This window comes from Pristiophorus japonicus, chromosome 18 (assembly GCF_044704955.1).
Source record: "Pristiophorus japonicus isolate sPriJap1 chromosome 18, sPriJap1.hap1, whole genome shotgun sequence".
NCBI lineage: Eukaryota > Metazoa > Chordata > Chondrichthyes > Pristiophoridae > Pristiophorus > Pristiophorus japonicus.
The window spans coordinates 87,256,389-87,280,426 of record NC_091994.1 but is presented as its reverse complement, the minus strand read 5'-3'; the positions used below and the strand labels follow the sequence as shown (position 1 = coordinate 87,280,426).

Sequence of the window (24,038 nt, the reverse complement as noted above, 5' to 3'; positions counted from 1 at the left end):
CAGCTGCAGTGGAGGGAGGTAAGGCGTAGGCAGGCAATGTTCCAGGAGGAAGAATGAGTCTTGAAGACAGATAATATGTGAAATAAAAAGCTCATCTCAGGGTCACGCAGGGCCCCAAGGTGAGAGGCTGAATCTAACACTATCAGATTCAGCCTGAGTGAGCAGCCAAGAGGTTGATGGAATCAGAGACACAGCCAGAGTCAGAGGCATGCAGCCTCTGGTAGGAGTTGAAAATGTGGCATTTGTTTTGTTAAGATTGAACAGAAGGAAATTTCAACTCATCTAGGATTGATATATGGCACAATTAGACACAGAGTAGAATAAAAACAAAATGCTGGAAACACTCAGCAAGTCAGGCAACAGCTGTGGAGAAAGCAGTTTATAAGCAAGTACAGAGCCAGGGGGAAAAGGAGGGGGTGGGGGGGAAAGAAAAGAACAAATGGGAAGGTCAGTGACACGGTGGAGACAGGAATGATTAAATGACGAAAGGGATGATAGTGCATGGCAAAAGAGGACGGTAACGGGACAATAAAGAAACAAAAGATGGGTCCACAGGAGCTGTAAATGGCAACAGCAGAGCCATTAACATCTGACAAAATGGGAGCAGTGGTTATGATCAGGAGTTGTTGAACTCGATGTTGAGGCCAGAAGGCTGTAAAGTGCCCAATCAAAAGATGAGGTGCTGTTCCTTGATCTTGTGTTGAGATTCATTGGAACCTTTTGTCATTTACTCCTACCCTCCACCCTATCACCACTTTCCCTTTTCTTCTTTCCTCCCCTCCCCCTTTCTCTGTCTTTGTACTTGCTTATAAACTGTTAACTTTCTATCTTCTTCCAGCTCTAATGAAAGGTCATCGACCTGGAATGTTAACTCTGTTCCTCTCTCCAGAGATGCTGCCTGACCCGTTGAGCGTTTCAAGCGTTTTGTTTTATTTCAGATTTCCAGCATTTGCAATATTTTGCTTCTCTTTTATTAGACATAGAGTAAAGCTTCCTTTACACTGCTTCATTAAGTACTCCCAGGCCAGGTACAGAAAGGGTTAGGTGCAGAGTAAAGCTCCCTCTATACTGCCCTAACAATGTGCCTCAGCTCAAAATCAGCTACATAGCCCCAATGTGACATATTTTCATTCGTCACATCAAGCATCATATAGCCCCTCAAAGTGACACTGGCAATTAGGAGGAATTTTGTGATAGAGGCCCATGGTGGACTGAGGCTGCCCAAAGCCATTTCACAAAAAACTCTACAACCAGCAGATTGATGCGACTATCATCCCATTGCTCTGGGCTGAATTTAAATTCAGGGCTCAGAGGTGAAAGGTCAGCATTTAACCCACTGCACCACCCAGTTCCTAGGAAGCTTCACAATGAAAACCTCATTACAGCCTTGGTCCAAACATGGGCAAAAGAGCTGAATTCCAGAGGTGAGGTGAGAGTGACTGCCCTTGACATCAAGGCAGCATTTGACTGAGTGTGGCATCAAGGAGCCCCAGTAAAACTGAAGTCAATGGGAATCAGGGGGAATACTCTCCACTGACTGAAGTCATACCTAGCACAAAGGAGGATGGTTGTAGTGGTTGGAGGTCAATCATCACAGCCCCAGGACATCGCTCAGGACAGTGCCTAGGCCCAACCATCTTCAGCGGCTTCATCAATGATCTTCCCTCCATCATAAGGTCATAAGTGGGGACATTCGTTGATGACTGCACAGAGCTCAGTGCCATTCGCAACTCCTCAGATAATGAAGCAGTCCATGCCCGCATGCAGCAAGACCTGGATGACAGTCAGGATAAGTGGCAAGTAACATTCACGCCACCTAAGTGCTAGGCAATGACTATCTCCAATAAGCGAGAGTCTAATCACCGCCACTTGATATTCAACGGCATTACCATCACCGAATTCCCCACCATCAACATCCTGGGGGTCCCGATTGACCAGAAACTTAACTGGACCAGCCACATAAATACAGTGGCAACAAGAGCAGGTCAGAGGCTGGGTATTCTGTGGCGAGTGTCTCACCCCCTGACTCTCCAAAGCCCCTCCACCATCTACAAGGCACAAGTCAGGAGTGTGATGGAATACTCTTCACTTGCCTGGATGAGTGCAGCTCCAACTGTAATGTATTTGCTTCATGGATTCTTAACTTAAGAATGCATAGCAACACATTGCTATTAAGAACTAGTTGGTTTATTAGCAAAGGGTAAACAATCACACTGCACATTACAGTTCATCCACCAGGCTTACAACCACCTGCTACATCGTGGATCCCCTGAACCCAATAGACTGGGGTTTTATTGAATCTTGTGAACATCATGTGACAGTCGAAGCCACTCCCAACTCAACAGTTCTACAACTATTTTTAGTTGTATCAGTAATCAAGTGCCCACCTGATTAAAAGGGGGAGGGGGGCACACTCCAAAAACTTTTCAAGTGCCCCCTTGTTTTTTTTTTGAGGGCACTAGAAACACAAATTATACAAGTGCCCCCTGGCTAAAAGGAGGGGGGGAGGCACTAAAATCAACAACTTAAACGAATTAAACTTTAGACATTAAAAGCAAATTCAAATTTGGTTGCCGGGGCACTCCAGTCCCTCCGGCGCCCACCTCTTGCGGAAGGCCGCGAGCGTACCGATGGATACCGCGTGCTCCATCTCCAGGGACACCCTGGCTCGGATGTAACTATGGAAGAGAGGCAAGCAGCCGGGCTGAACGACCCCCTCGACCATCCGACTGCCTGGACCAGCTGATGGCCCCCTTGGCCATGCCCAGGAGCAGTCCTACGAGGAGGCCTTCCGACCTGTCCGCTCCCCTCCGCACAGGGTGCCCAAAGATCAGGACTGTGGGACTGAGGTGCAACCAGAATTTGAGGAGCAGCCCCTTCAAATATTGAAAGAGGAGCTTCAACCTCACACATTCCACACACATATGGAACACAGACTCCTCTAGACCGCAGAAATTACAGGCGGCCTGGGAGCCCGTGAACCGACTTAAAAACTTATTGCACGGGACTGCTCCGTGCAAAACCCTCCAGGCCAAGTCCCCAATAAATAGGGGGGAAGGACACCCCCGTAGAGAGCACTCCATTGGGGACACCTGCCTCTTCCAGACGGTAAGATGGTGCGCCATGGCGTGTCCAGACCGCAGACGAGGATGGCAAGGTGGAGAGTGTGCAAGAGCAGTCCGTACGGTCATCCCCCTGCAAAACAGATACACCGCTTTGGGTACTGTTGAGGGGGATGACTCATCAGGGGAGAGCAGCAGCAGCCAAGTTCATGGCACCGTGGCTGGCTCTGCTGCACAGGAGGGCAGGAAAAAGAGTGGGAAAGCGATAGTGATAGGGGATTCAATTGTAAGGGGAATAGATAGGCGTTTCTGCGGCCGCAACCGAGACTCCAGGATGGTATGTTGCCTCCCTGGTGCAAGGGTCAAGGATGTCTCGAAGCGGGTGCAGGACATTCTGAAAAGGGAGGGTGAACAGCTAGTTGTCGTGATGCATATAGGTACCAAAGACATAGGTAAAAAATGGCATGAGGTCCTAAAAGACGAATTTAGGGAGCTAGGAGTTAAATTAAAAGGTAGGACCTCAAAAGTGCCACGTGCTCGTCAGAGTAGGAATCGCAGGATAGCTCAGATGAATATGTGGCTTGAGGAATGGTGCAGAAGGGAAGAATTCAAATTCCTGGGACATTGGAACCAGTTCTGGGGGAGGTGGGACCAGTACAAACCAGACGGTCTGCACCTGGGCAGGATCGGAACCAATGTCCTAGGGGGAGTGTTTGCTAGTGCTGTTGGGGAGGAGTTAAACTAATATGGCAAGGGGATGGGAACCAATGCAGGGAGACAGAGGGAAATAGAAGGGGGGCAGAAGCAAATGATAGAAAGGAGAATAGTAAAAGTGGAGGGCAGAGAAACCCAAGGCAAAAAGCAAAAATGGTCACATTACATCAAGATTTAAAAGGGGCAAAGTGTGTTTCAAAGACAAGCCTCAAGGCTCTGTGCCTCAATGCGAGAAGTATTCGGAATAATGTGGATGAATTAACTGCGCAGATAGCAGTTAACGGATATGATGTGATTGGCATCCCGGAGACATGGCTCCAGGGTGACCAAGGCTGGGAACTCAACATTCAAGGGTATTCAGCATTTAGGAAGGATAGACAGAAAGGAAAAGGTGGTGGGGTGGCGTTGCTGGTTAATGAGGAAATCAATGCAATTGTAAGGAAGGAAATGGCCTGGATGATGTGGAATCGGTATGGGTGGAGCTGCGGAATTCCAAAGGGCAGAAAATGCGAGTGGGAGTTGTGTACTGACCACCAAATAGTAGTAGCGAGGTTGGGGACAGCATCAAACAAGAAATAAGAGATGTGTGCAATAAGGGTACAGCAGTAATCATGGGCGACTTTAATCTACATAGTGATTGGGCTAACCTAACTGGTAGCAATGCGGTGGAGGAGGATTTCCTGGAAAGTATTAGGGATGGTTTTCTAGACCAATATGTCGAGGAACCAACCAGGGAGCTGGCCATCCTGGACTGGGTGATGTGTAATGAGAAGGGACTAATTGGCAATCTTGTTGTGCGAGGCCCCTTGGGGAAAAGTGACCATAATATGGTAGAATTCCTTATTAAGATGGAGAGTGACAAAGTTATTTCGGAAACTAGGGTCCTGAATTTAAGGAAAGGTAACTTCGACGGTATGAGGTGTGAATTGGCTAGAATAGACCGGCAGAGGATACTTAAAGGGTTGATAAGCAATGGCAAACATTTAAAGATCACATCGATGAACTTCAACAATTGTACATCCCTGTCTGGAGTAAAAATAAAACTGGGAAGATGGCTCAACCATGGCTAACAAGGGAAATTAAGGATAGTGTTAAAACCAAGGAAGAGGCATATAAATTGGCTAGAAAAAGCAACAAACCTGAGGACTGGGAGAAATTTAGAATTCAACAGAGGAGGACTAAGGGTTTAATTAAGAGGGGGAAAATAGAGTATGAGAGGAAGCTTGCAGTAAAAATAAAAATTGACTGCAAAAGCTTCTATAAATATGTGAAGAGAAAAAGATTAATGAAGACAAACGTAGGTGCCTTGCAGTCGGATTCAGGTGAATTTATAATGGAGAACAAAGAAGTGGCAGACCAATTGAACAAATACTTCAGTTCTGTCTTCACGAAGGAAGACACAAATAACCTTCCGAATGTACAAGGGGACAGTGGGTCTAGTGAGAAGGAGGAAATGAAGGATATCCGTATAAAGCGGGAAATTGTGTTAGGGAATTGATGGGATTGAAGGCCGATAAATCCCCCGGGGCCGAATAGTCAGCATCCCAGAGTACTTAAGGAAGTGGTTCTAGAGATAGTGGATGCATTGGTAATCATTTTCCAACAGTCTATCGACTCTGGATCAGTTCCTATGGACTGGAGGGTAGCTAATGTAACACCACTTTTTAAAAAAGGAGGGAGAGAGAAAACGGCTAATTATAGACCGGTTAGCCTGACATCTGTAGTGGGGAAAATGTTGGCATCAATCATTAAGGATGAAATAGCAGCGCATTTGGAAAGCAGTGACAGGATTGGTCCAAGTCAGCATGGATTTATGAAAGGAAAGTCATGCTCGACGAATCTTCTGGAATTTTTTGAGGATGTAACTAGCAGAGTGGACAAGGGAGAACCAGTGGATGTGGTGTATTTGGACTTTCAAAAGGCTTTTGACAAGGTCCCGCACAAGAAATTGGTGTGCAAAATCAAAGCGCATGGTATTGGGGGTAATGTACTGACGTGGATAGAGAACTGGTTGACAGACAGGAAGCAGAGAGTCGGGATAAGCGGGTCCTTTTCAGAATGGCAGGCAGTGACTAGTGGAGTGCCGCAGGACTCAGTGCTGGAACCCCAGCTCTTTACAATATGCATTAATGATTTAAATGAAGGAATTGAGTGTAATATCTCCAAGTTTGCAGATGAAACTAAACTGGGTGGCGGTGTGAGCTGTGAGGAGGACGCTAAGAGACCGCAGGGTGACTTGGACAGGTTAGGTGAGTGGGCAAATGCAGGGCAGATGCAGTATAATGTGGATAAATGTGAGGTTATCCATTTTTGGGCCAAAAACACGAAGGCAGAATATTATCTGAATGGTGGCAGATTAGGAAAAGGGGAGGTGCAACAAGACCTGGGTGTCATGGTTCATCAGTCATTGAAAGTTGGCAGGCAGGTACAGCAGGCGGTGAAGATGGCAAATGATATGTTGGCCTTCATAGCTAGGGCATTTGAGTATAGGAGCAGGGAGGTCTTACTGCAGTTGTACAGGGCCTTGGTGAGGCCTCACCTGGAATATTGTGTTCAGTTTTGGTCTCCTAATCTGAGGAAGGATGTTCTTGCTATTGAGGGAGTGCAGCGAAGGTTCACCAGACTGATGCCAGAGATGGCTGGACTAATATATGAGGAGAGACTGGATCAACTGGGCCTTTATTCACTGGAGTTTAGAAGAATGAGAGGGGATCTCATAGAAACGTATAAGATTCTGACGGGACTGGGCAGATTAGATGTGGGAAGTATGTTCCCGATGTTGTGGAAATCCAGAACCAGGGGACATAATCTTAGGTTAAGGGGTAGGCCATTTAGGACTGAGATGAGGAGAAACTTCTTCACTCAGAGTTGTTAACCTGTGGAATTCCCTGCCGCAGAGAGTTGTTGATGCCAGTTCATTGGATATATTCAAGAGGGAGTTAGATATGGCCCTTACGGCTAAAGACATCAGGGGTATGGAGAGAAAGCAGGAAAGGGGTACTGAGGAAATGATCAGCCATGATCTTATTGAATGGCAGTTCAGGCTCGAAGGGCCAAATGGCCTACTACTGCACCTATTTTTCTATGTTTCTATGTAAAATCTTGGAACTCCCTCCCTAACATCACTATGGCAGTATCTTCACCACACGGACTCCAGCGGTTCAAGAAGGTGGTTCACCATCTTCTCAAGGGCAAGTAGGGATTGGCAATAAATGATAGCCTTGCCAGCGACACCAACATCCCATTATCGAACAAAAAAGTAGGCTGCTGAGGTTTGACACATGGTCAGCTGAGAGCTTGCTGTCAACAGAGCTCCATTTCAATATCATAGTTAAAAACTAGTTCTCAGACCAAATTTTTAAAATTGAAAATCGTATTTATAAAATCTGACACATTTAATTCATTAGCATCCAAGCTTTTTACATAGGGACTGCCCTGGTGAATAAGGAAGATTGGCAGATAATCCAGTTGCCAAATGTGTAGCTTACTTGTACTGCACAGCAATATCTGGGTACAGGAATGAAAATGAGTAGATGCAAGTAAAAGCAAATGATGTAGCTTTTACGTAGCCTGTTTCTGTGTTAGATATTCTATGTGGTCCAACCCATGCCGACGTTTATGCTCCCCTCAAACCTGCTTCATTCCTTCCTCATCTAACTCTATTAGCATAACCCTCTCTTCCCTTCTCCCTCATATGCTTAGCTTCCCCTTAAAATCCATCTACTATTTGCCTCAACTGCTCCCTGTGGTAGCAAGTTCCACATTCTCACCACTTTCTGGGTAAAGAAATTTCTTCTGAATTCCCTGTTTGATTTCTTGATGACTATCTTATATTGATGGCCTCTAGTTTTGCTCTTCCCCACAAATGGAAGCATTCTTTCTGTATCCACTCTATCAAAACCTTTCATAATTTTAAAGACCTCTATTAAGTCACCCCTCAGCCTTCACTTTTTAAGAGAAAGAAAGAGACCCAACCTGTTCATCCTTTAATCAACAACTGTCACAAAGAGAGTGAGGAGACAGGCAATGTTCCCCCAGCCGGGTCACCAGCTTTTGAGTAGAAAAACCGTGCATATGTGGAATTTTGAATGGACCTTGAGGCCCAAAAATAATATAATGTAGTGGGTTATTGGAGCATGGAATGCATTGTCACGGATCTAATTGAGGCAGACACCATTGCATCTTTCGAGGAAACACAGACAAACATTTGAGGCAGACAGAGATGCAAAGCTATAGGGAGAGAGCAGGGAAGTGAGATTATTTTTGGATTGCTCTAGAAAGAGCCATCAATTGGGCTGGATTTTCGTTACCGTCCATTTCGCGGCGTTATTCATGGCGGGGCGGTAATTATCGCGGCCGAGAAAAGTTTGCGCCTCAAGTCGGCACAAGTCATCAGCTGGGCCCGGAATATGGGGTGGAGTGCTAAGGGAGGCGTTACACACCTCTTTTCGGTGGCAAGACCGGCTGAGCAACTGAAAATCATAACTAAAAACATAACAAACATTCCCACTACCTTAAACACAATAAGCTACATTGCAAAAATAAAAATAAACAAAACAATCAAACTTACCGCATTCACCAACTCCATCATTCACCGCCGTCGGGACAGCTCTGACCAGTTGGTTTTCCAGGCTGTCCTACTACGGCGCACTACGGAGCGCTATAGGGTGAGCGCACAACAAATTTCAACGCGCAGTTGAAAGCAGCAGCATTGCGAGCCAGCTCGACGCTCCTGGGTGGTGCTGCTCTGGGCCCCCGCAAAACCGGCAACAAATTTGCCACGGGGCGCTGGAAGCTGGCTGCTCACCCGGAAATCTTTTCCTCCACCATTACCGCCTCTCTGGGGTGCAAATAGAGACGACAACATAACGAAAATCCAGAGTCAAATGGCCACTTGCTGTGCTGTAAACTTCTATGGTTCTCCAGTAAGAAAAGGAGATGAAATGCAAATAACAAAAATAACTAATGGTCTGTGCCGTGTTCCACTGTCTTCCTGTTCCCCAGTGAATCAACTTCAGTTTTTTTTTGTTCTCATTTGCAAATCCATCCACAGCCTCGGTCCAGCCATTTCAGCATACATCCCAACTTGTGCTGCATCCACCCACTGCTTCCCTGCACTTTCTATTTCTCTGACTCTACATTACTATTCATCCCACATACTATGCACCATAGGCGAGGAATCTTTTTATAGTTAGATTCTTACCCTCTAGAATTATTTTCCAAAACAACCACCTTTCTATCTCCATCTCCCTCCCTGCCTTCAAAAGCCTCCTAAGTGTTGGGGGAGGATAGGATTGATCTTGGCCTCCACAGACAAACAGTCTACAAACACTCACAGTCTAGGTTCACATATGAGGAATGATTACTTAAGCTAGGTATGGGAGGACCATAGGCACCAGTACGAATCGGAACCAGAACGTTGGTAGGAGAAAATGATAGTGAACATAGACACGAATTTAAAATGTAACCCATAAAGTGAACACAGTATGCAAATGTTGCCAGCCTGCAGTATGGAAGTTACAGACAAGACAATTTGTATTTATATAGCGCCTTTAACGTCGTGAAACGTCCCAAGGCGCTTCACAGGAGTATTAAGAGATTAAAAGTTTGACACTGAGCCGCATAAGTAAAAATTAACGCAGGTGACCAAAGGCTTGGTCAAAGAGGTAGCAGCCAGGTACAGTCCTGTCTCACAGTATTGCAATTAAGCCAAGAGAGAACAATGGACCTCTGCTATCAAGACTAACCCTGGCTTTCATTACTTCCTTCTCGCAGTCAGTGCTATGCCTGCCATCTGTAAAGCGATTCTGATATTCTTCAATCGTGGACTCAAGCGTCTCTTTCTTGAACGTAACCTGTTCAAGTTCCTGTTGCAGTTTGTGCATCCTACGTTGCAACTCATGGTTCTTAGATTCGAGCCGATTAATCTCATGGTGACACCTAGAACATATAACAAATTACAAATTTTCTGCCTTTTCATTTTTAAATATTCATCCTGCCTCTTCTGAAGGTAATGATTCTTGCTTTAGTAGCGATCCACATGCAATCCAGAATCTCCACAGGTGGCCTTTCTTTATGAGTGATTTTAGAGAATAAGTGTTAACAGGATAGTCAACTGTGGGAGGACAGCCAAGCCCGATCTTATTCTCATTGGGTGTTTACAGACATGCATTTTGCAGCAGGGATTACTGAATTGTGACCAAGATCAGGAACCCGAGTTGATTTTCCATTCAACGCTACTGCCCTTGCCAAGATCAGGACTCGAACTTGGAAGCCAAGGTCTCTGTATGGGTCGGTACCTTCACCACTGAGGAGACTCAACAGCTACATTGAAGAAAGACTGGCATTTATCTAGCACCTTATCACATCTTAGAAACCTCCCAAAGTGCTTCTTGATGGAATGAAGTGCAATGACTGTTGTGATGCAGTACACTGCAAGATCCCCCAACCTGCAATGAAATGAATGACCAATTAATTTATTCTTGGTGATGTTGGTTGAGGAAGGAATGCTGGACTGGGCATGGAGAGAAAACCATGTGTTTTTTTAAAAATCAGTGCCATTGGATCTTTAACATCCACCTGAACCACTAGAATGGGCAGACATCTTGGCTTAACATCTCATCCGAAAGATGACACCTTTACAATGCAACACTCCGTCAGTACTGTACTGGAGTGTCAGTTAGATTAGGTACTCAAAACTACAGTGGGGGGTTAAACTACAACCCTCTGCCTTAGAAACAGTGCAGAATGGTTACTGCACAGGAGGCCATTCTGCCCATTGAGCCCGTGCCGGCTCTCTGCAAGAGCACCTTGGCTGGTGCCACTCACCCGCCCTTTCCCTGTAGTCCTGCAAATTTTTTCCTTCAGGTACTTATCCAATTCCCTTTTGAAAGCCACGATCGAGTCTGCCTCCACCACCCTTTCAGGCAATGCATTCTAGATTCTAACCACTCGCTGCGTTAAAAAGTTTTTCCTCATGTCGCCTTTGGTACTTTTGCCAATAAAAAATAAAGAAAGACTTTCATTTATAAAGCACCTTTCACAACCACCGGACATCTCAAAGCACTTTACAGCTAATGAAGTACTTTTGGAGTGTAGTCACTGTTGTAATGTGAGAAACGCGGCAGCCAACTTGGGCACAGCAAACTCCTACAAACAGCAATGTGATAATGACCTGATAAATCTGTTTTGTTATGTTGATTGAGGGATAAATATTAGCCAGGACACCGGGGGATAACTCCCTGCTCTTCTTCGAAATAGTGTCATGGGATCGTTTACGTCAACCTGAGAGGGCAAATGGGGCCTCGATTTAATGACTCATCTGAAAGATAGCACCTCCGACAGGGCAGCACTCCCTCAGCACTGCACTGGAGTGTCAGCCTAAATTTTTTATGTGCTCAAAGTTCCTGGAGTGAGACTTGAATCCACAACCTTCTGACTCAGAGGAGAGTGTGCTACCCGCTGAGCCACAGCTGACATAGCAATCACTTCAAATCTGTGTCCTCTGGTTCTTGACCCTACCGCCAATTGGAAGAGTGTCTCTCTGTCTACTCTGTCTAGATCCCTCATAATTTTGAACACCTCTATCGAAGCTCCTCTCAACCTTCTCTGCTTGAAGGAGAACAACCTCTGCTTCTCTAGTCTATCCATGTAACTGAAGTCCCTCATTCCTGGAATTATTCTCATAAATCTTTTTTGCACCATCTCTAAGGCCTTCACAAGACCAACTGAGCTAAATGAACAAATCAACCCATTTCGGCCAATTGCCATCACTGAGTGAAAGCTTTGCAAACCACAATGTCATCGCCACTGATTTACCTATACCATGCTGCATTGGGACCCACATAGTGACCCTTTCCTAAAGGATATCTTTCCATCCCTGGAGTTTGCCCGAGCGAACCCTCAGAAAAACTGGAAGCATCAGGAAAGGAAATAAGACCCAAGTCCAGGGGAAGTCCTAGATGTTGTGGGAAGAGATTCACATGATGATGATCGAATGCATTAGCATCAGAAACTTCTTGAAGGACTTTTGCCATAGGATTCTACCACAGGTAATCTGGAGGTGGCGGGGGGGGGGGGGGGGGGGCGGGGAGGGCATTACTTACAAGATTGAACAGATGAGGGAGGTGTTTGGCTCATCTTAGCTTAGACAGACAAGGACCTACATCACTTCATCACGTAATATAACTGACTCAAATTAGTTTCAGCATTTTACCTCCAGTACCCTACCTGGAAGACCATTCAACATGCTGATCAGTTAGTGTGAAGATCTTCCTGACAGCAGTCCTAAATAACCCTGTCACCAGTTTAACCAATGCTCCCTTGTTTTTAGTATCCTGGAATGCCATTAAGTAATATTCCTGATTAATCTTATCTATGCCACTTAATATCTTTCATACCTCTATAAAGATACGCGCTCCATCATCTTCCTTTAAGGGTAAAAAGCCTCAGTTTCTCCAGTCTTTTCTCATAATGCAATCCTTCGGCAGCAGGGATCAGCCTCATGGCTCTTCTCTGCATCACCTATAGGGCTTGAATGTTTCCTTTATGTCTTGGTGACCAAAACATAACACAGTACTCAAGGTGTCGTCTAACCAAGATTCTATACAGTCTTACCATCATATCGTTTGCCCTTATAATTAACTGACTTTAGCAATTCATATTAGCATTCTCAAATGAAGAATAGATAATTTTTTTTAATGCAATTGCTGGAAATCTGAACTATAAATGGAAAATAATGGATGTTATGGAAGTAAGTGGCAATTTCATCATCTTCTGAATTACAATGGCTTCACTGCAGCTTTAAAATCAGCCATCATTTAAACCCAACTTGCATATTGAATGATTCTGACATTCCAAAATGACACTGCAGCTTTTCTCAGCATCATGAGACACATTTTTGGGAGAGGAAAAATACTAAACAAGCACTCGCTCTTCCACCTCCTCCAAATCCCCATAATTTAGGATCTGTTAATGTACCTTTTGTGGAGTTCCTCTGATTTTGCATGCGGAAAGTCATAGCCTAAAGTCTGAAGGCTTGGATCTGAGGAGTATTGCTCTGGCTCCGTGTCTTGGTTATTACTGACCTAGGGTAAAAGAGAGAAATCAATGAAAGTTGGACTTAATTAAAATGATGTTTATTAACTTTTATTTACATGCGCCTTTAACATAGTAAAATGTCCCAAGGCGCTTCATAACAATTTTACAACACATCAGATATTGACCATTGAGGAAAAGAGAGAAAAAGTGTGAGAAGGAAGTGTAAAAAGAGTTAAAGGCTCGGGTCCGAAGCGGCAGCCAAAATGCGCATGCAGATAGACACAAGCGAATAAACTAAAAAAAAAAATCAAATTACACTGTAAATTATACATTAAGAAGTATATTATAGTAAAATCAGTATAATAAAGATTAATTATAATTAACCAAAATTAAATAATATATACCATAATTATAAATTAAGTTAAAATTAGAAAATCAGCAATTGAAGCAAATTAAATTAGTTATTAGCTGTCTTTGATTCATTCCCTGTCCAGTGATTCAATTAATCTGGAAGAACCAATCACTGTCCTCCATCCTTGTGATGTCATAATTTTATTACTTTTTATTTCTCATTTTGTCCTCTTGATAGGACTTGTAATAACTCCAGGCTCGAGCTGCCTCCGTTGTCAGGGAGACGCTGATGTTTAAATCTCCCTCCAACTGCTCCAGGCTCACGCTGCCTCCATTGTCAGGGAGACGCTGATGTTTAAATCTCCCTCCAACTGCTCCAGGCTCACACTGCCTCCATTGTCAGGAAGACGCTGATGTTTAAATCTTCCTCCAGCTGCTCCAGGCTCGCGTTGCCTCCGTTGTCAGGGAGATGCTGATATTTAAATTTCCCTCCAGCTGTTTGCAGAACAAATGAAGCCCATTCAGCTAATCGAGCCTGTGTCAGTTCTTTGTTGGAGAAATCCAAAACTAATCCTACCACTCCACTCTCTTCCCATAGACCGGTATCTTCCTCTGCTCCAAATATTCATTCAATTATACCCTAAAAGATACAAAGGTCTCTGCCTCAATCACTGCTTGGGTGCAAAGTATTCCATATTCCAACAACCATCTGTTAGGAAATTTCTCTTAAACTCTCTCCTGACTATCTTAGTGACAATTTTAAATTGATGCCCATTCTCGCTTACAACAAAAGGAAATAGTCTTTCTCCATTCACACTATCAAAACCATTTATAATTTTTCTTTAAACTCTTATTAAATCTCCTTTTAGCTTTCTCTACTCCCATTAGAAATAGAAGCCCTGATTTTAGCCTAACTTGCCCAGCGAGAATGGGTCGGTTGGGTTTGGATATCCATTTTACATCCCACCCAACGTAATGCTGGTGACTTCAAAGGAGCCAAAAACTAGGTGGGGTCTAAATCGGTGCGTTAGATTAAAATCAGAGGTAGTCTCTTAAGTCTCTCCTCATAACTATAGTTTCACATCCTTGCCATCATAATAGTGAATCAACACACAATGCTTTCAATTGCTTTATCGTTCTTTTTATAATGGGTCACCCATAATTGCATACAATGTCATAAATGCAGCCTAAATCAATGTTTCATACAATTTCCTGCTTTATTCTTGTACTCTATGTTCTAATTATTAAGCCCAAAATAATAAAATTATAGAACTGGGCAAGCATAGGCTCGACTACAGGAACAAGAATCGCTGAGTCATAGAGTGATAGGTTGCAGCTCTATGCCTGTGATTCCTCAGGTGGTTCGCTCCTGATGTCAATCATACATTGCGGGCAGTTGTCAAGTGGAAGCAAAGCATTTCGCCTCGAGAAGAGGAAAATGAACTAAAGGGTCAATAGTTCTATCTTAATAATGTTCTTTGCTGTATGGGAGCTGGAATAACCATGCTTTTTAACAACATTTCCTGTTGCGAGAGAGTCAATGGGAGAGGAGAAACAGGAAAGGGAATAGCCCTAATTCCCAGCTCAGTCAATATCCCAAAGGCAGGCTGTGACTGGAGGCATATGGAGCAGAATGTCTCTAAACTGCCACAGTTGGGGGGAGGTGGATATCAGTGCTTTAGTCCCTTACTACAACATATTTCAATAGGTTATAGCCCTGCACCACAACAGCCAACAGACATGAACCAGTTCATACATCTTAGATGCCCAGTCATATTATGGACAAAAATGTGCTCCACACATCATGATTTTTCTTTTTAAATAATGTTTTTTCCAATGGTCTCCTAAAGGTGCTTCGACTAATACCTCACCTGAATGGCCATTCCTTATGTGTGAGCCTAGATATTTAGCGCTATAGCTATGACGCCGAGACTATTTGTAGCAACCATACTGCTGACTGAGCAAAGACCTGGGACAAACCTGGGACATTCCTAGTTTGTACAGCTCAATGCCATACCAGACCATGTATCTATACACTGAGCCACCCAGGAAACCAGGCTTACTTCACCCCTTACCTTAGGAAGTGTACCTGAAGATCCAACTGGCTTCTTCTTACGGACAGATGGAATTGGCGCCTCAGCTACTTGTTGTTGTTGGACGTCGTTTTGTTGGTTTGGTTCCCACTGAGGTAGAATGAGGAAAGATTAAAGAAATAGTGAGGAAAGATACCATTACTGTATGACAAGAATTTGGCTAATTAAATTCTGGGGTGAGACTTGGTGCTGTGATTGAAGATTACACTTGTTATAATAAAAAGATAGCCCATTTTTTACTGCTCCTTAATTCAACCCATCTACAAAAGAAACCATCAGGCAGTCTATTTCTACGGTGAGCTCATCTGCTAATCTAACTCCAGAGTGAACCTAGCAGACATCCCATCTCCACACTAAGCTTAGCAGGCAGCCAAACTCCACGTTGAACCCACCAGCCGCCCACCCCCATGCTGAACCCACCAGCCGCCCACCTCCATGCTGAACCCACTAGCTGCCCACCTCCATGCTGAACCCTGAACCCACCAGCCGCCCATCTCCATGATGTCCACCTCCATGCTATCCTCACCAGTCAGACCACTTCGATAAACACCCCATCAATTGGCACCCAACCATGTCACATCATAAGAGCTCTATCCATGCAACAAGCATAGCTTTAAAAAATAAACATTGCAACAGCAAGGGGAAAAGCAGATATTGAAACAGCAGACATACTTAAGACATTCCAAGTATTTACATTGTATTCTGAAGCTTGAAACGATGGTTTCAAATGGTCCATTTCAGACGGTGAGAGTGGTTGTATCTGTAATGATTGAATTTTTTGAAGGCTTTCCACCTGTTCAGATAGAACATAAAACAGTGTAGGACATTACTATAAACACATGCTGAACTGAAGAGAGAGACAGAAAGGCAAACGAGAGGAAAACAAGGCGTGAAAAAGTGAGCAAGAGAAAAAGGTGAGAGGAAGTGAGAGAAAGGAGGCGCGAGAGAGAGAGAGAGAGAGAGAGAGAGAAAGAGAGAGAGAGGAGGGGTGAGAGAGAGGAGGGGCGAGAGAGAGAGACAAGGCACGAGAGAGAGAGAGAGAGAGAGAGGAGGCACGAGAGAGAGAGGAAGCGCGCGAGAGAGACATAGATGAAGCAAGAGAGAGGAGGCGAGAGAGAGAGAGAGAGAGAGAGAGAGAGGAGGAGCGAGAGAGAGAGAGGAGGTGCATGAGAGAGAGAAACAGAGATGGAGCAAGAGAGAGAAGACAAGCGAGAGAAAGAGAGAGAGAGGGAGGAGGAGCGAGAGAGATAAGAGGCACAAGAGAGAGAGGAGGTGCAAGAGAGAGAGAGAGAAGGCGCAAAAGAAAACATAGCATAAGAACATAGGAAATAGGATCAGGAGTAGACCATTCAACCTCTTGAGCCTGCTTAACCATTCAATAAGATCATGGCTGATTTTCTACCTCAACTCCACTTTTCGGCACTATCGCCATAATCCCTTGATTACCTTAATATCCAAGAATCTATCAATTTCTGTCTTGAATATGAGAGAGAGGAGGCGCAAGAGAAAGAGGAGACATGAGAGAGGGAGAGAGAGAGTGGGCACAAGAGAGGGAGAGAGAGAGAGGAGGCGCAAGAGAGAGGGAGAGAGAAAGAGAGCGAGAGAGAAATGGGGGGGCGCAAGAGAGAGGGAAAGAGAGAGAGGAGACGCAAGAGAGAGAGAGAAGGAGAGAGAGGATGCACAAGAGAGAGGGAGAGAGAGAGAGGAGGCGCGAGAGAGAGAGAGAGAGAGAGAGAGAGAGAGGGGGGCGCAAGAGAGGGAGAGAAAAGAGAGTGAGAGATGGGGGGGTGCAAGAGAGAGAGAGGGAAAGAGAGAGAGGAGGCGCAAGAGAGAGAGAAGGAGAGAGAGAGAGGATGCACAAGAGAGATGGAGAGAGAGAGAGGAGGCGCGAGAGAGAGAGAGAGAGAGAGGAGGGCGCAAGAGAGGGATTGGGAAGCCTGAAGGTTTGGAAAGCGATAGAGGGGAAGTGAGTGGAAGAAGGCAAGTGAGAGAGCAGGCACCAATGTGAGTGTGTCAAGTGCGTCAGAATAGAATTGCAAAAGGGGGCAAGAGAGAAAGACAGAGAGTGATCAAGTGTAATTGAAAGAGAGGTTGTGAATGAAAGGTAGTTGGCGAAATTGCGAGAGACAGGATGAGGGTAAGAGAGAGGCGGCGACTGAGACAGATAAGTGAAAGAGAAGCACAAGTAGGAAAGAGTGGACAAAAGCGAGAGAGAGAGAGAGAGAGAGAGAGAGAGAGGGAGGACGATGCTAGAGAGAGTGCACGAGACACAGCTGGCAAAAGAAAGAAGGGGCAAGAGAGTTTGGGCAAGAGAGAGGGGGCAAGAAAGAGTGTAGAAGAATGAGCAAGAGAAAGACAGATGTGAGAGTGCAAGAGAAAGATGGTGTGATTGGGGTTGGGAGAGAGGGCAAGGATGAGAATGAGCGAGTGAGAGAGGCAGGGAGAAGGAGAGCGCAGACAGTTAAAGGGAGAGAAATAGGTTGAGTAACAGAAATATCGAATTCAACGATGCAACTCCATTCAACTGTATGAAACTACTGGGGAGCTTCTCAATCACTTAAAAAATCGCTTATGGTCAACTTAGCTATGGTATATTCTCTATGACATCACAAACACACTACACTTACAAGATGGCTCTTAACACAGGAATTTGTCAGGTGACCTGTCACCTGTTGCCTTTATTGTATTTACAGCAATGGCTGCATTACCACAGTAGTCTACTAGGTGGAGCTATATATTAAACTTCTCCCTCCTTAATGAAGAAGTAATTATAACAAACAATCATCATAAATAACTAGCATGGTTATACATAACAAAAGATATGGACTTATTTTGGCATATTTACAAATCAAACTTAACCATTGGTTTTCTGTTTCGAAGAGCATACCGTCGCTCTCGAACACAACTTACCAAACATGGTGTCGAACTTAGAGTCATTCTAGGCTGATCCTGAGGAGAATGTGACTCCAAGGGCAATGCTTGATTTACATTTGGACTCTCCACAGCTTCAGACAGTTTGTCTGCCTGACTCAGACTCAGACTTAAATTCTGACTTTCTCTTGAACTTGTACATTTGATGCAAGATAAGCTACTGGTACTGTGCTTGTTTTAAAACTATCTGATGAGTCAGAAATAATCAAATCATTCCAACTTTCAACTCCTTTCACATCTGTAGGTAAAAAATTATCAATTTGAACAAACCTAACATGTCCATGATCAAATATCTTGATCAAATTGTGGTCCATTACCAGACACAATGTCTTCTAGGAGGCCACATGAAGAAAATAATCTTCATAAATTGTCTAGTGTTTTATTTGTTATTTTCTGCATTGGAAACACCTCTACCAACTTCGAGTGGCTATCAATCACAATGAACAATTACTGCCCTTCTAGCTCAGCAAAATCTATATATAGAACCTTTGCAACACCCTGGGAGACCATTTCCATGGCTGTAATGGTACTGATGGTGGGTTTCTTGCTTACTGAATGACATGTCGTACACTGACTAATGAAGTACTCTGTGGGGCCAAAATTGGAGAACTTACCGCCCACTACCACCGACATTCCTCTTGTTGAACCGCCCAGTGCTACTTTCATCGTGCCCTGGAGCGGGCGGGAGGGGAGAGCCGCCGGGAACAAGCATACTCCCGCCCGCCGAGATGCCATATTCATGCAGGCGGGAGTCGGCTGGAGTCGGCGGCAGGATGGCGATGGACGGTAAGTGTGAAGATGCTGTAAAAAAGGTTAGTGAAGTTTAATTAAATTATTTCTTTACAGGTACTTACCTGGATGGGGTCCCCTGAAGGTCATCAGATGTTTTTTTTTAATGCTTTTTATTTCTAGTTATACGACCCTCCGAGGGCCTGACTTGGGCGGCAAGCGCCTCTGTCGCCGAGAATGAGAGCTCCCACCGGCTGCCGCCCATCTGACTTAGGTACAACAATGGGTGTAGCCCAATTACATAGATCTATCTTAGAGATAATGTTCTCAGTCCCTAGTCTTTTGAGTGCTTGCTCAACTCTCTCCATGAGTGTGTATGGTACGGGACATGGCTTTCAGTAAACATAAGAACATAAATAGGAGCAGGACTAGACCATATGGCCCCTCGAGCCTGCTCCGCTATTTAATACAATCATGGCTGATCTGATCATGGACTCAGCTCCACTTCCCTGCTCGCTCCCCATAACCCCTTATTGTTTAAGAAACTGTCTATTTTTATCTTAAATTTATTCAATGTCCCAGCTTCCACAGCTCCCTGAGGCAGCGAATTCCACAGATTTACAACTCTCAGAGAAGAAATTTCTCCTCATCTCAGTTTTAAATGGGTGGTCCTTATTCTAAGATCATGCCCTCTAGTTCTAGTCTCTCCCATCAGCGGAAACATCCTCTCTGCATCCACCTTGTCAAGCCTCCTCATAATCTTATACGTTTCGATAAGTTCACCTCTCATTCTTCTGAATTCCAATGAGTAGAGGCCCAACCTACTCAACCTTTCCTCATAAGTCAACCCCCTCATCTCCGGAATCAACCTAGTGAACCTTCTCTGAACTGCCTTCAAAGAAAGTACATCCTTTCATAAATATGGAAACCAAAACTGCATTCAGTATTCCAGGTGTGGCCTCACTAATACTCTGTATAACTGTAGCATGACTTCCTTGCCTTCACTGGAGTTTAGAAGGATGAGAGGGGATCTTATAGAAAAATATAAAATTCTGATGGGACTGGACAGGTTAGATGCAGGAAGAATGTTCCCGATGTTGGGGAAGTCCAGAACCAGGGGGCACAGTCTAAAGATAATGGGTAAGCCATTTAGGACCGAGGTGAGGAGAAACTTCTTCACTCAGAGAGTTGTTAACCTGTGGAATTCTCTACTGCAGAGAGTTGTTGATGCCAGTTCGTTGGATATATTCAAGAGGGAGTTAGATATGGCCCTTACGGCTAAAGGGATCAAGGGGTATGGAGAGAAAGCAGGGAAGGGGTACTGAGATGATGATCAGCCATGATCTGATTGAATGGTGGTGCAGGCTCGCAGGGCTGAATGGCCTACTCCTGCACCTATTTTCTGTGTTTCTATGTTCCATCCCCTTTGCAATAAAGACCAAGATTCCATTGGCCTTCCCGGTCACTTGCTGTATCTGTATACTATCCTTTTGTGTTTCATGCACAAAACGGGTCTAGCGTCCTTCTGTACTGAGACACTTGCCTTGAATCGGACTACCTATTTCGCAGAACATCTTCGGATACTTCTTGATGACCATCCTTCGATGCAAATCTTGTTTCAACACAAAATATCTCATTCCAATCCAGCTTCAGTGATCCCAACCAGTTTCTACCTAGTAAGGCAGGCTTGATTCCTGCCACCACTGAGAGGCAAGCTCTGAAATTGCTCCTCGTATTTCATCGGTACAGTGATACAACCTACCACAGGTGTCTGCTCTCCTGAGTAGCTTCGCAGCTCTACCTTGGATTTGTCCAATGGGAAATCACGCAATTTGTCGCGATATAGCGATTCCAGTACTACGCTCACGGATGCACCTGTGTCGATTTCCATGGGTATCTTGGTTCTTGCAACATCTATTTGGATGATGATACCTTTCAAATCGCTGTTAGATACCCTCATACTCCTGATGACGTGTATCTCTTCATCCTATTACTTTTCTTCCATGCTATGTAGTCTCTGGGGATTTCTACTTATAGCCTTGAAAGTTGGTTTACTCTTCAGTCGGCATACTTTTATAAGATGCCCAGTTTTCTTGCAGAAGAAACACTCTGCTTTCACATATGGACAACTTTGAGCAATGTGTTGTCCCAGGCACCAATAGCAGGACTTCAATGTATTGTTACCTTGGCCAGTTGCTGAGGCCTTGGGGCCCAACTGCCTTTTTCATTTAACCTGCAGGCGATTCACCTCGGTTGTCAGACGACTGGAAATGGTACAAAATTCTCGGGAATATTGGACAGCCATGTCCATCAACATTGCTGTCTGACAAACTAAATTAAAAGTCAAGTTGGGGGTTGTCAACAACGTCCTCCTGATTGCTTCATTTTTTATCCCACAAACAAAGCGGTCACGCAATGCTTGGTCCTGAAAGTTTCCGAAATGACAGTGAATGGATAGTTTTTTTAATGCTACAGTCTACTCACTGATACATTCGTCAGGTAATTGATTTCGTATTCCAAAATGATAACTTTCAGCAATTTCCAGGGGCTCAGGACTGTAGTGCTGTTCTAACTTGCTTAGAATCTCTTTCAGTGATGTATCCTTTCGCTTGACGGGAACAAGCACATTTTTCAGGGTTTCATACACCTCGGGGCTTGCTTCAGTCTGGAAAATAGCCTGAAAAACCACCCGGTTACGGTTTTCATCATCGGGGACTTCGATAATACTATTTGCGGCGAAAAACATTTCTAGCCGCTCCACATATGTTCCGAAAGTCTCTCGATCACGATGGAATTCACCCAAGCACCGTATTATTCCCATAGGCGCAGCCATCTGTCCTCTGGCAGTTCAGCCAAGTGTGCTTTAATTTACCGTGGATTTTTAGCTGTTCTGCAACACAAAGGACCTCTCTAGTCTCTCTGTTGTTTGGCTGGAATCATCCACCAATAAAAATTTCAACTAGGGAATCCAATCCTTCATCGCCAATGTGGTATATTCTCTACAACATCACAAACACAATGCACTTTCAAGATGACTCTCAACACAGGAACTTGTCAGGTGACCTGTCACCTGATGCCTTTATTGTATTTACAACAATGGCTGCATTATAGGAGTCCACTAGGTGGAGCAGCAGTCCATTACATTAGCGTTTGCCACATTGGGAACCTTTCTGCTTCTGTGGAGTGTGTGTTCAATCTGTTTGGATGCATAATTCATTATATGATTATTAATATTCAGCAGCAAGAAATGAAATTATGTCAGGTCCCTTTTACAAGTACAATAAGCAATTTGGTTAAAATTAAAATTACAGTCCATTGTGGTTATACAGCACCCAGGAACTGTAATATAATGTGGATTCACAAGAAAACTGTAGATTGGGAGGGAGTGTAGCCAATCTAGATAACATAAGAACATAGGAATTAGGAGCACGAGTAAGCCATTCGGCCCCTCGAGCCTGCTTCGTCATTCAATGAGATCATGGCTGATCTTCAACCTCAACTCGACTTTCCTGCACTATCCACATATCCCTTGATTACCTTAATATCCAAAAATCTATCTATCTCAGTCTTGTATGTACTCCAAGACTGAGCCTCCCCAGTCCTCTGGGGTAGAGAATTCCAAAGATTCACCACCCTCTGAGTGAAGACGTTTTTCCTCATCTCAGTTCTAAACGGCCGACCCCTTATTCTGAGACTGTGACCCCTGGTTCTAGACTCCCCTGTCAGAGGAAACATCCTCCTTGCATCTACCCTGTCAAGTCCTGTAAGAATTTTGTATGTTTCAATGAGATCATCTCTCATTCTTCTAAACTCCAGAGAATATAGGCTTAAGTCTACTTAATCTCTCCTCATAGGACAATTCCCCCATCCCAGGAATCAGTCTGGTGAACCTTCGTCGGACTCCCTCAATGGCAAGTATATCCTTCCTTAGGTAAGGAGACCAAAACTGTACACAATACTCCAGGTATGATCTCACCAGGGCCCTACATAATTGCAGTAAGACATTTTCTTGTAATCAAGGCCAACATTCCATTTGCTTTTTTAATTGCTTGCTGTACCTGCATGTTAACTTTCAGTGAATCGTGTACAAGGACACCCAGGTCCCTCTGAACACCAACATTTCCCAATCTCTCACCATTTAAAAAACACTCTGCTTTTCCATTTTTCCTACCAACGTGGATAACTTCACATTTCTCCACAGTATATTCCATTTTCCATGTTCTTGCCCACTCACTTAGCCTGTCCATATCCCCTTGAAGTCATTTTTCAACCTCCTCACAACTTACATTTCCACCTTTAGCTCATCTTTTATTATCAGGGCTACCCATCCTCGTTTTCCATTTTGACTATCTGTTCTAAATGTTAAGTATCCTGGAATATTTAGTTCCCAACCTTGGTCATAGTTCCCAACCTTGGTCATTTTGCAACGTCTCCACAATGGCTATTAGATCAAACCTATTAATTTCTATCTGTGCTATTAATTCATCTATTTTGTTGCGAATACTTCGCGCATTCAGATATAGTGTCTTTAGCTTTGACATTTTTCTATTTTTCCTTGATGTCACCTTAGTCAGTAATGCCCGATTATCTTTGTCACTCTCTCTGTCCCTTCCTGACCTACTCTGCTTATTTTTACCTAAAACTCTGTTCTGCTCTAAACCTTTCCTAGAAACCTAAAATTTTCCCATCACAGCATCTAACTGCCTCTTCAGACTCCAGAGCTTGGTCTCAGCCAAACAACCGTATTAATCACTCTTTGTCCCCTGTCTTGTGTTTTAAGCCCTGGAAAGGATGTTTCTGAGAGGTGATATTTTAAAGGTATACAAGATAATTAATATCCAAAATATTACTTTAAATTAAATTGCGAGAATAAGACAAAGGGATATCAGTAACGGGAACAGTAGCATTGTGGTTAAATTATGGGACTAGTAATCCAGAGGCCTGGACTAATAATCCGGAGAAGTGGGTTCAAATCCCACCTCAGCAGCTGTGGAATTTAAATTCAGTTAAATGTTTAAAAAAATTCATAAAATGTGGAAAAGAAAGCTAATGTCAGTAATGGTGACCATGACACTACCTGATTGTTGTAAAACCCCATCTGGTTCACTAATGTCCTTTA

General features: G+C 44.1%; 1 protein-coding gene across 2 annotated transcripts in view; it reads right to left on the bottom strand.

Moving 5' to 3' along the window:
• ccdc30 (coiled-coil domain containing 30) overlaps positions 1-24,038 on the bottom strand; it is a 178,871-nt gene that overhangs the window by 69,261 nt on the left and 85,572 nt on the right. For both annotated transcript variants that reach the window (XM_070860240.1, XM_070860241.1), the window contains 4 exons: positions 15,954-16,052; positions 15,242-15,349; positions 12,756-12,862; positions 9,524-9,716 (listed from right to left, as the gene is read on the bottom strand). In XM_070860240.1, the coding sequence (XP_070716341.1) occupies positions 9,524-9,716; positions 12,756-12,862; positions 15,242-15,349; positions 15,954-16,052 (507 nt within the window). The remainder of the gene's footprint in view (positions 1-9,523; positions 9,717-12,755; positions 12,863-15,241; positions 15,350-15,953; positions 16,053-24,038) is intronic.